We start from the raw sequence: 13,284 nt of genomic DNA on the forward strand, positions 1-13,284 counted from the left end.
GACAGGCTCCGTTTCAGTTTGGATTTCTGCCAAGAAGAACAAAAAGAAGTAGAAAAAGAAGTAGAGAAGAAATAGAAGAAGTATCAAGAACAGGAATGAAAATATTTAGATCTGGAATTCTCCAATAACTCTTGTGGACTATTTTTGGTGGTCCTGAAAAGGACCGTTTGGTGTTTGGTGGTTCTGATGTTCCTGGGAAGGTTCTTGTGTTGCCGATGATTGTTAGCGACCAGGTGTTGTTTGTGGTGAGCATTTGCTGTGTATCGTATCGAATAACGTTGCATTCCGGGCTCCGGTTTCTTGAGCGTAGCGATGTATTTCCTGTAGATTAGATGTTTGATGGTTCGGGCACTTCTACTGCGAGCACAGATAAAATTGGACGGTGATATGAAAAATAAGAGCAATAGCGTCTACACTCTGCGCTAATGTTTTTGATGAAGGTTAAATCAATACACGAACCACCTAGTGTGGTTGCTTCGTTATGAGGATTAGCTAATGTTAAATTTAAATGCTTCTTCATGAAGTTAAGGAAATCAAAATTTTCTTGTTTGGAAACGTCAATATTAAAGTCTCCAGTGACAACCATTGGCGTGTCCAGTCTAACATATCTGAACAATTTCCGCGTCATGAACAACTTTGTATTTCTTATGGTTGTTCCTGGTGAAATGTAAACCGACATTAGAAGTACTTCGGTTCCCATAACATTAACCTTTGCTGCACATATGTCTCCATAGTTGATCACTTCGGCAAACGTCTCGTCTCGATCCTCACCGAGTTGCTTGATGGGATGCGGAACAGCCAGGGTTGATGCCGTTTCCTTCTGATAGATCGCGACTCCAGCCGCTCTCATACCCATTCGCTTGCACTGGGTGATGCGCTTATATCCATCAATCTCTATTGGAGAGGTAGCATCCATCCAGGTTTCATTCAGAGCGAGAAATTCTACGCTTGAAAGGATTCGATCAGTCGCTATGTCCTGCGCGTGAGCGTTCAAACTCTGTACATTGAGGCTCATCAATGTGCATGCAGAGCCGCTGTTTTCAACTACTTCACTCAGTTCATCTCCTAGTGTACGCAGTCGGTGATTACTCAAACGCAACAACTCGTTCCTTAAATCCACCATCTTTGGTGAGTTGCTACCCTTAGCATGATGAAATTTAAACGAGTTTGCGGAGTTCGTCAAGTAAAGGCCTTGAAGCGTCGTAACACGTGACAAGCCAACGTACACCAATTGCTGATCTTGACTCTTGTCATAATCATATACGACCTCGGAGAAAGTGCCACCTTGCGACTTATGAACTGTTAACGCACAGGCACTAACCACCGGAAACTGTATGCGTTTGCATTTAATGATGCTGCTTAGCTTTATGTTACCTGAACGCTTTGCAATAGGAGTCCAATCGGGTTGCAGAATTCCTGGCCTTGAATAGACAGCTGGTCGCGATTTGATCCTCAACGCAGCACCTATCGTCTCGTTGTCGTACTTGAACCATAGTTTCACAACTGAGCCGTCTTCATCCTTTTCAATATATTTCAGCTCACCTATCGCACCATTCACTACGCCATCTTCTACATCGACGTTGGTTGTAATCATGTATGGCATACCAACGGAAAGGCGTAGCAAATACGGTAACCCACCGGTTTCCACGACGCTCATCTTGTAGAGCTTGATGCGAGAGCTTGCCAGTTGACCAGCGTCCTTGTATCCCGCGAAAACGTCATCCGCTATACAGTCCAGAGCATCCTGATTATGCAGTACTTCGTTGTTGTATGCTTCAACATCCGCATTCCGATGATAAAGCCTTATTGCTCCTGGTGCGTTTTGTTTACACCACTCTACAGTACGGAACCGACTTTCAATCAGTTTGGTCTCCTCAGCAGTCATTTGCTGGCCATTACCAATCTTAGTGAGTATACTGGAGAACTCTACATCTGTCTGCCGCATCACCTTAACAAGCGGTAAGAAATCCAATGCTTGCCAAAGAACAGCACCGTGAAAGGAATTACCTGTAGGCTTGTAAACAGGCCTTGCATTGACGGGTGGCAATTGTCGCAAGTCTCCACAGAATACGATGTTAATTCCGCCAAATGGATCATCATAATTGCCACTAATGTCCTGAAGACGCGCATGAATGGTGTTGAGAATATCCGCACCAATCATACTAACTTCATCGATTATGACCGCCTTAATGTTTGCAAAAGCATTGCGGTACAACTGCAGCATCTCAAAGCTGAGTTTCGAATTGGCTCGCCTTGACATAGTGATCCGAAACGCTGAATGAACGGTTGTTCCTCCTATAGCAACGGCTGCTTTTCCGGTGGAAGCACACGCCACATAGGCGTTCTTCTGCGCGTTGTGGGCTTGACTGTAGCGATTTATCGTCTCCATTAAAATGCGCAGAGTGAATGTTTTACCGCACCCAGCAGGTCCAGTAAAGAAAATCTGCATCGGCTTGCTGCTTTCATCGTAACTGTGCAAACTGTGGATCATTTGCAGGATGAGGTCGCGCTGCTCAGCATTGGTTGTCCGCACCATTGCACAGTAATCTTCTTTCGACATGACATTAGTACGTTGCCTGATGACAGCATTCAGTGCTCCTGTGGGCAAATGTTCAATATCGTCGTTGTTGGGCTCCATGATGATCGTTCGCACAAATTCATCATTCTTCTCTGTAGCGGCATTCTCCTGCTCACCAACCTCTTCGTTCTCACAAGTACGAAGGTATTCCTCTACAGTCTGTTCCAAGTTCAGCTCGCAGTCATATTCCCTTCGTTTTCTCAAGAGATCTGCCTCGTTCATATCATAAAGCTGAAGAAACTTGTTGCCATCCAGAATGTCGCAGACTTCGCTTCTGAATGGCCAAAACAAAAGTACCGATTCACGCTTGTACTCAGCCAACTCGTTCATGCTATAGCCACGCCATCTCAATATTCGTGGAACATTCCGGATAGTGTAGGTGTTAGTACCTCTTCTTTGAGTGTACCGTGCTGCGAAGTCAGCTAAACACACATCTTCTAAGCCATCGCGCTCTTCGTATTTCTGGATAATGTTCTTGGTCCACACATCAGTCGAATCCTCATCGATTTCCTCTTCATCCATCTGCCTGTACTGTTTCCTAGATCTTATCCTTTCATGAGGCCACATCGTTGGCAAGAATTGAACTTTCCTGCTGGCTTCAGACATAGGCAACCGCAGAAGTACCCATGCAGCTTCCTGGGCACACATCTCCACAGAGTTCAGCATTTTCAAACTAACCTTCTTCAGCAAAGCCGTGTAATCTTGGTCCGGATACTGCTCTTGCAGAGCGATAAGCTCTCGATGCAATCCACTTATACCGCGGTTGGACTTGTTGACATAGTCAACCAAGTAACACGCACATGAGTACACGTCGAGGATGAACTGCAAATCCATGTTAGAACGAAGCTTTTGAGCAATCCATGGGTTGAAAGGATTCGTCCATAGCTCATTCATCACTCGCTTCAGGAAGATCGTTGGTCGCTTAATCGAAGAACGCAGAACATCAAGGTAGTACTCGTATGTACATTTACAGTCGTCTAGAAACTCCTCTAACGTGTCAAATGCCTTGGTTTCCAAAATTTGTCTCATTTCCGAGGCACGCTTCCTCAATCGATCACGGCGACTATCATCAGCGGTGAGAGGAATCAGTGTTCGCTCTTCGTTCATTGGCCAGTACGGTATGTTAAACCTGCAACGCTTTTCATTACGTTTGTAGCAAGTACGCGTGTGGTCATGAATCTGCTTCTTGATCGTTTCCGGCAAATGCACAGCGCTGATGGAACTAACTTTCCTAATAAGTTCCATTGTAGCAGGCATATCTTCAGAAACAGTTTCGTTAGGATCGTTTGCGAGCCAAAGCATGATATGTGCATGTGGGCTGCCGCGATGCTGAAACTCGATGCGCTTGAAGGAGTCCACGACGTAATGCTTTCCCAACGGGCTGAACCTTGGTGAAGAAAGGATCGTCATGAGAACATCGACAAGCTTGTTGAAGTACAAGCAGCACGTGACGGCATCGTCATTGACCAGCGTTGCTCGCTGTAGAGCACTCAGCTCCTGCAGCGGGTCCGTTAAAGCAATGCCGTTATACTCACTGGAGAGTTTGTGTAGCTGCTTCAACAAAAGAGGCCATTGAGTTTCACTGGCGCTCAGAGTCAGGAACATTGTTGGCTTCCCCAACTGTCGTATCATGGCGAAAAGGTCCTGTTTCCTTTGATACCAATATTGCACTGAATTTGGTATCGACTTCATAAATGACAGGTTCCGTTCCATAAGACCTTCCACGAAAGCTCGGTCGTTGAGCTGTCCTCGCGTTATGTTCGCGGTTCCCACGCTTTTGAAGACATGCTGTAACCCTTCGGTAACTCGAAGACGCAGAATCTTCATAGCCATGTACAGCAAATGGTTGGGCTTGGCTCCTCGCCTATCACTCCGTCTCAGCTCACTGGTAGCCTTCATGAAAGGCGTGACGTGAGTCCCAGCCTTGAATTTTCTGGGGTGTCCAAGATAAATATCCGGAAAAGAAAGCTCCTCGGCATCATCATCGTAAACGATGGAAACTGGTCTCCTGTTTTGAGCTGGGGCGATTTCCAAACACTTATCCTCATTCCACATAAGTGTCTGTTGTTGACCAGCAAACATCTCCACATCATTGGTTTCCTCGATGATATCCAGCTGGATCGCGTCTCCATCCCGCGATGAACCAGGTTGAGGCTCAGAAGCAATAGCGCTCAATCGTTCCTGGTTAAAACTTACCCCCTCCCGTCTATACAAAGGAGTGGTAACAAGATATTCCAACCAAGCTTTCACCACAGACTTTTTGACGAATCCAGACAAGTAATTTGATTTATGAATAAGGTGCTTTTTAATGCACACGTTAAAAGCATAATCATCTTCAAGCTCGCGTGGAAGTGCCCTAACCATCTCATCTACATCTACTGGAACATTGATCACCTGACCAATGATCGTGTAACTGCCTAAAATTTCGGATAACATTTTATATAATCGAATAAAATGAGAAAATGTATATGTCAATCATACCTTGCGCTTGGCGCAGGCGACGAATCTGCATAAATGGCAGTCGTGGTGAAATAAGCCTTTCACTAATTGGGTCCAGCGGTGGAAGGCCCAAAGGATAAGGTGGATATTTGAACCCATTCGATGTTGACAAATTGGGTACAGCACCACGTTGCAAACTGCTGCGACAAGTCTGGCATACTTTGAATTCATTGACCGATTCAAAATGATTTCCCTCTATCAACACTCTCCCTGCAGCTTCGGTGATTGACTTTAGATCATTGATGAACCACAGCCTATCACATACGCTGCACGGTATACCAAATTCATTTTCAGTGAACCGTTTGTGGAACTCTCGATCAGCTTTATCGAATTTTGGTTCTTCTTGAATTGGTATAGATATGTCAATTCCTGTAAACATTAATTGATTCATTATGCGCACCATTTAGTAATGATAATACCAATAGTTTACTCACCCTGACCAAAGTGATCAGGAATTAGAACAGACTCGTTCTGCTCAGAACGAAATGGAACAAGTTCTGTAAAATGAGATTGAAAATAATGATTAAATGTTTGCCAAATCATTAATGCTTTTGGTAAAATGTGTCTGGCATAAATTATTTGAAATATTCTTGAGAAGAAAAATACACAAAATATTGTATACGTCAAAAAATGCTTTCTGTTGACAAATATGATCGTAGTTTTATAGGGGTATTCCTAAAGTAGTGTATATTAAGTATCGTCAATCAATAAACATAGATTTCGTTGTGGAATTAATGTGGTGACAGGTAAACTTGAAAATCTTCACAACAATAATATGCATACAACAGTCAATAAGCACTTACCTTGGGATCGAAATTGTTCAACATGGGCTTCCCCATCTACATGAATAGATGGAGCGATTCCTAGGAAAAATGAGGAAACTCTTTAACTTACTATGCACTTGCCATTGAATAATGTTTGGATTACAAAGATTATACAACGTTCACATTTCGAGCTCAACGTGTTAACGTCAACCGTCGAGTCCCCCATGAGTGTTACAGATTTTCAATTTACGAATTTGTCGCTAAACTCTACCACATTAAGCACAAAAGTAAAAAGTAGTGGAATTGGAGTGCTTTAATCATTAGCATAAACATCAATACGTGAAAGCTTTCCCACGATAAGCTATTCAAATCGATATATTTCATATCAAACCCTGTACATTGTACCGAATCGTGAAAAGTCAGCAAGTAAAAAGCACGTAACCGAAGAAACAAGCCGAGTTTCAATGGAAAAATAAAACCAACTAAGTATTATGAATTGAAGAATGGTACTATTTAACAACACTTGCTCACTTAAAAAGATTAGATACATGCACTTTTAATGCTTTCAGTCAGCTATCTGCTATTTTTGAAAGTACGACACTAGATGACAAACTAGCTTGCAGCAGTAATGCACAGCAGAAAACTTTTCCTGACAGCTGCACCGGGATCATACTATGCTAACGACTTAATGCTTGCGTGATACAAGTTGCATGACCGCGAATGCACTTTGAAAATGATAATTTTACTCACCGCTATATGAAACCGCACCATTTGGCAATGTACCGTTGACTGGGACTGCTACAAATCTCACCGGATCAGTGCTCCTGCCCGGAAGAGGTTCCAGCACAAAATTGAGCACCGGCTCAAGATTGGCAGCCGCAGTCGTACCGGCATTGACACCGGGCCGGACACCAACGCCGATAGTTTCCCGCGCATTTTTCCTCCGCTGCCTGTACTGCCTCATGCGTTCCGCATTCGTCACAGCAGGCCTCGGCGAGACTCCTTCGATTTCCTGCTCTTCACGCTTCCGCTTGCGGAAGTTCGCAAGATATTTTGCTTCCAAACGGCGCGGCATCCTTTCAGCAACGAACGGAATGCACTCACTATCACCTGTCACACAACAACCGGCACAACGAAACACTTCCTCGGAAGAACCACCTTCGGCGACTGAAGAGTCAAAATGGACAAAAGTCCATGCGAGATTCCGACTTTTATATCCTCAACATACATAACCAAGATACGTTGGCAAATTTGGAATGGGCGGAGCTATGCATGGAGTAAAGTTGTAATGTAAACCATTTCGCTGAGCGTATTCATAAGTTATTCTAGTCAAAGTCGCAAGCTACCATGATTTCTAAATCGATGAAGGAAAACTATCCGATTCGCAACTCTTGAGGAATTAGATTCGGTGGTCCTGAAAAGGACCGTTTAATGGACGATTTTAGGAAGGAAACGACATGAATTCACCATGCCGTGTTGGTTCTCCCCGCCGTCGGAAACTGATTGCTGCCGTAGATTTACTTCTTGCCTGGTGAGATTCCTGGCCGAGCAGAGATTTGTCGCTGTGTTAGTGTGTGCTGCTGCCGGGCTGGAGGCGCCACGAACCTCCTTGTCTGATCCAACGAAAATGACGAAAGAATGTTAGAATTACAACCATGTTTTACACAAAACGGTCTAGATATGATAATGTATCGATGAATTCCTTATACCATTAGCGGCCAGCTTGATCACTGTGTCAGAGCCATTTCACCAGGCATATTTTCAGCTTTCGATTGCACCACGTTTTTGCCGATCTATGGAATGAAACCTTTGAGGAATCAGGATGATTTAAGAAAGAAAATTACATGAATTCACAATTTTGCACAATGCATGTTGGTTTTCTCCGCGTCAAATGCTGGGCCACCGAAGACTGATCCACTGTTTGCTGCCGTGAATAAAATTAATAGCCGACCTCACTCTTGCTGAGAAACGACGATGTCTTTTACTTTTTGGGTGCAACACCATTCTCGATCGAATCCAATTCTCTTTTGGAAAGATTTTCGGTGGTCCTGAAAAGGACCGTTTATATTATGGACGATTTTGATGAATTCACCACGCCACGCAATGCGTGTTGGTTTTCTCCATGCTGAATGCTGGAAGCCGTCGTAAACTGGCCCGCCGCTTGCTGCCTTGGATGAAATGTCCAGCCGAGCCGAGCCGTCGCTGGGTTGGTCTGTGCTGCTGTCGTACTGGAGGCGCCACCAACCTCTTTGACTGATCCAACGAAAATGACGAAAGAAAACCGAGGACAAAGCTTTTATACCCCTAGATTAGCAGGCGAAGCTCCTCCCATTTGGGTGGCTTTACAGTTTATTTCGTTTGCATGCCCCGCCCACTTGTACCCAGACGCTTCAAACCATTAAGCAACCGAGAAATGAGTAAATTTCCATTGAAAGGATTAAATTATCGAAATATTAAATGGTTTGGATCATTTAAATTCGAAAAATGTTAGAATTAAACCATGCTTCACACAAAACGGTCCGGATAGGATAATGCGTTGATGAACTCTGTATACCATTAGCAGCCAGCTTCATCACTGGAGCCATTTTGCCATTTCACCAAGCATATTTTCACTTTTCGATTGCACCACGTTTTTGCCGATCTATGGAATGAAACCTTTGAGGAATCAGGATGATTTAAGAAAGAAAATTAAATGAATTAGCAATTTCACACAAAGCATGTTGGTTTTCTCCGCGCTAAATGCTGGGCTACCGAAAACTGATCCACTGTTTGCTGCCGTGAATAAAATTAATAGCCGACCTCACTCTAGCTGAGAAACGACGATGTCTTTTACTTTTTGGGTGCAACACTATTCTCGATCGAATCCAATTCTCTTTTGGAAAGATTTTCGGTGGTCCTGAAAAGGACCGTTTATATTATGGACGATTTTGATGAATTCACCACGCCACGCAATGCGTGTTGGTTTTCTCCATGCTGAATGCTGGAAGCCGTCGTAAACTGGCCCGCCGCTTGCTGCCTTGGATGAAATGTCCAGCCGAGCCGAGCCGTCGCTGGGTTGGTCTGTGCTGCTGTCGTACTGGAGGCGCCACCAACCTCTTTGACTGATCCAACGAAAATGACGAAAGAAAACCGAGGACAAAGCTTTTATACCCCTAGATTAGCAGGCGAAGCTCCTCCCATTTGGGTGGCTTTACAGTTTATTTCGTTTGCATGCCCCGCCCACTTGTACCCAGACGCTTCAAACCATTAAGCAACCGAGAAATGAGTAAATTTCCATTGAAAGGATTAAATTATCAAAATATTAAATGGTTTGGATCATTTAAATTCGAAAAATGTTAGAATTAAACCATGCTTCACACAAAACGGTCCGGATAGGATAATGCGTTGATGAACTCTGTATACCATTAGCAGCCAGCTTCATCACTGTGTCAGAGCCATATTGCCATTTCACCAAGCATATTTTCACTTTTCGATTGCACCACGTTTTTGCCGATCTATGGAATGAAACCTTTGAGGAATCAGGATGATTTAAGAAAGAAAATTAAATGAATTAGCAATTTCACACAAAGCATGTTGGTTTTCTTCGCGCTAAATGCTGGGCTACCGAAAACTGATCCACTGTTTGCTGCCGTGAATAAAATTAATAGCCGACCTCACTCTAGCTGAGAAACGACGATGTCTTTTACTTTTTGGGTGCAACACTATTCTCGATCGAATCCAATTCTCTTTTGGAAAGATTTTCGGTGGTCCTGAAAAGGACCGTTTATATTATGGACGATTTTGATGAATTCACCACGCCACGCAATGCGTGTTGGTTTTCTCCATGCTGAATGCTGGAAGCCGTCGTAAACTGGCCCGCCGCTTGCTGCCTTGGATGAAATGTCCAGCCGAGCCGAGCCGTCGCTGGGTTGGTCTGTGCTGCTGTCGTACTGGAGGCGCCACCAACCTCTTTGACTGATCCAACGAAAATGACGAAAGAAAACCGAGGACAAAGCTTTTATACCCCTAGATTAGCAGGCGAAGCTCCTCCCATTTGGGTGGCTTTACAGTTTATTTCGTTTGCATGCCCCGCCCACTTGTACCCAGACGCTTCAAACCATTAAGCAACCGAGAAATGAGTAAATTTCCATTGAAAGGATTAAATTATCAAAATATTAAATGGTTTGGATCATTTAAATTCGAAAAATGTTAGAATTAAACCATGCTTCACACAAAACGGTCCGGATAGGATAATGCGTTGATGAACTCTGTATACCATTAGCAGCCAGCTTCATCACTGTGTCAGAGCCATATTGCCATTTCACCAAGCATATTTTCACTTTTCGATTGCACCACGTTTTTGCCGATCTATGGAATGAAACCTTTGAGGAATCAGGATGATTTAAGAAAGAAAATTAAATGAATTAGCAATTTCACACAAAGCATGTTGGTTTTCTTCGCGCTAAATGCTGGGCTACCGAAAACTGATCCACTGCTTGCTGCCGTGAATAAAATTAATAGCCGACCTCACTCTTGCTGAGAAACGACGATGTCTTTTACTTATTGGGTGCAACACTATTCTCGATCGAATCCAATTCTCTTTTGGAAAGATTTTCGGTGGTCCTGAAAAGGACCGTTTATATTATGGACGATTTTGATGAATTCACCACGCCACGCAATGCGTGTTGGTTTTCTCCATGCTGAATGCTGGAAGCAGTCGTAAACTGGCCCGCCGCTTGCTGCCTTGGATGAAATGTCCAGCCGAGCCGAGCCGTCGCTGGGTTGGTCTGTGCTGCTGTCGTACTGGAGGCGCCACCAACCTCTTTGACTGATCCAACGAAAATGACGAAAGAAAACCGAGGACAAAGCTTTTATACCCCTAGATTAGCAGGCGAAGCTCCTCCCATTTGGGTGGCTTTACAGTTTATTTCGTTTGCATGCCCCGCCCACTTGTACCCAGACGCTTCAAACCATTAAGCAACCGAGAAATGAGTAAATTTCCATTGAAAGGATTAAATTATCAAAATATTAAATGGTTTGGATCATTTAAATTCGAAAAATGTTAGAATTAAACCATGCTTCACACAAAACGGTCCGGATAGGATAATGCGTTGATGAACTCTGTATACCATTAGCAGCCAGCTTCATCACTGTGTCAGAGCCATATTGCCATTTCACCAAGCATATTTTCACTTTTCGATTGCACCACGTTTTTGCCGATCTATGGAATGAAACCTTTGAGGAATCAGGATGATTTAAGAAAGAAAATTAAATGAATTAGCAATTTCACACAAAGCATGTTGGTTTTCTTCGCGCTAAATGCTGGGCTACCGAAAACTGATCCACTGCTTGCTGCCGTGAATAAAATTAATAGCCGACCTCACTCTTGCTGAGAAACGACGATGTCTTTTACTTATTGGGTGCAACACTATTCTCGATCGAATCCAATTCTCTTTTGGAAAGATTTTCGGTGGTCCTGAAAAGGACCGTTTATATTATGGACGATTTTGATGAATTCACCATGCCACGTAATACGTGTTGGTTTTCTCCATGCTGAATGCTGGAAGCCGTCGTATAGTGGCCCGCCGCTTGCTGCCTTGGACGAAATTTCCAGCCGAGCCGAACCGTCGCTGGGTTGGTGTGTGCTGCTGTCGTAGTGGAGGCGCCACTAACCTCCTTGACTGATCCAACGAAAATGACGAAAGAAAACCGAGGACAAAGCTTTTATATCCCTAGATTAGCAGGCGAAGCTCCTCCCATTTGGGTGGCTTTCCAGTTTATTTCATTTGCATGCCCCGCCCGCATGTACCCCAACGCTTCAAACGAATAACCAACCCAGAAATGAGTAAATTGTCAATGAACGGATAAAGTAACCAAAATATTGAATTGTGTAGATCATTGTAATTCGAAAAATGTTAGAATTAAACAATGTTTCACACAAAATGGCCTTAATAGGAAAAAGCGTTGCAAAATTCCAGGTGGAATCATTAGTGACTGGCTTCATCAATGTTGCTGATTAATGGCATTCAATTTTTTTCACTTTTTGGTTGCACTGCAGTTTTCTCGATCGATGAAGAAACATTTTTCGATTCGTAACTCTTGTGGAATTAGTTTCGGTGGTCCTGAAAAGGACCGGGACGAATGTTGGGCAATTAATTCAAATTATTTCTCCACGCAATGCAATGCGAGTGGGTTTTCTCCGCCACCGAAACATTGCCGCTTGCTGCCGTGAACGGATTTGCAATGCCACTCGCCTTTGGCACTGACAGTCCAAAGACGAGGCACTTGCCAGCTCTTTCTCCGATGCTGGTCGAAATGGAACTGACGAACAGCTATCGCATGATCGCATTCCTTCCTGCACCAAAGTTGCCCATCACGATGCGCACCAATCAGAGAGCGTTGGTGGACTGAACGAGAAATTTTGTCCGCTACCCATATTTATAGATTTCAGCGTTTGCAATGTCAAACTTTAAAACAATTTTTCAACTATTTATCAATGATTTTCAGGTTCACCGAATGTTCCAAATGGAACGCGGGAGTTTCATCTTTCGTATAACGGGATTCTTTTATCATTTCGTTAAGTAGGGACGATACTGTGAGCGTTTGAAATCTTTCACTCAAACGTAACGCTCTCGGTATCATAAATTTTGAAATGACACCAGGTATAGAAAACAGAGACGTAGTCCTACGTCAAAAGAGCTCCCCTAATTTAATCAAGATCTCATTTGTTTTCCTCCTGCATCTGCTCCTCCCACAAACCGGACCGGGCCGGCCCAACGAAATCCCATTTATTGTGGGACCTTGTGGTGGTCTAATCTTGGAGTCGGTGCCGCCGCCGCCGTCCGATGACTGTTGTAGGTCAGTTCTTGCGAATGGGAGTGTAATGCTTCCCGGAGGCTACGGTACAGTCGGTCGGTCGGTATGGCACCAATCCGATGCTGTTTTGCTGTGGTGTCGGCCCTGCCCGGTGCAATGAGTGCAAGTGAGAACAGTTTAACGGTGGAATTATGCACCGATAAGCCATACATACATTTATTTGTTCCACATCATTAAGACAAGACATAATCAACAATAGTACGCCACAATACTCGGTTTGTGGCTGCCGCTCTCCATCCTCGGTCACGCCCAATGCTCGCCAAGTCACGCTCCACCTGGTCCGCCCATCGTGCTCTCTGCGCTCCACGCCTTCTTGTGCCAACCGGATGGTTAGCAAACACCAACTTTGCAGGGTTGTTGTCCGGCATTCTTGCAACATGCCCTGCCCACCGTATCCTTCCGGCTTTGGCCACCTTCTGGATGCTGGGTTCGCCGTAAAGTGCAGCGAGCTCGTGGTTCATCCTTCTCCGCCACACACCGTTCTCCTGCACACCGCCGAAGATCGTTCTTAGCACGCGTCGCTCGAAAACTCCGAGTGCTTGTAGGTCCTCCTCGAGCATGGTCCATGTCTCGTGCCCGTAGAGGATT

General features: G+C 44.3%; 1 protein-coding gene across 1 annotated transcript; it reads right to left on the reverse strand.

Moving 5' to 3' along the window:
- Positions 1-645: 645 nt before the first annotated feature.
- On the reverse strand, positions 646-6,916 carry LOC115263366 (uncharacterized). Its single transcript, XM_062857451.1, has 3 exons — positions 6,592-6,916; positions 710-4,995; positions 646-657 (listed from the first exon to the last, which is right to left on the reverse strand). The coding sequence occupies exons 1-3, from the start codon at positions 6,914-6,916 to the stop codon at positions 646-648; spliced, it is 4,623 nt and encodes a 1,540-aa protein (XP_062713435.1).
- Between the last annotated feature and the right edge of the window lie 6,368 nt (positions 6,917-13,284).

This window comes from Aedes albopictus, chromosome 3 (genome assembly GCF_035046485.1).
Source record: "Aedes albopictus strain Foshan chromosome 3, AalbF5, whole genome shotgun sequence".
In the NCBI taxonomy this organism is placed as follows: Eukaryota; Metazoa; Arthropoda; class Insecta; order Diptera; family Culicidae; genus Aedes; species Aedes albopictus.

Excerpts from the sequence above, each read along its gene's own strand:
- LOC115263366 (XM_062857451.1), bottom strand. The coding sequence starts at position 6,916 with ATGCCGCGCCGTTTGGAAGCAAAATATCTTGCGAACTTCCGCAAGCGG. Across the intron at positions 4,996-6,591 it reads TGGTGCGGTTTCATATAGCG|GCAGTTACACGATCATTGGT; the intron begins GTGAGTAAAATT and ends CCGAAATTTTAG.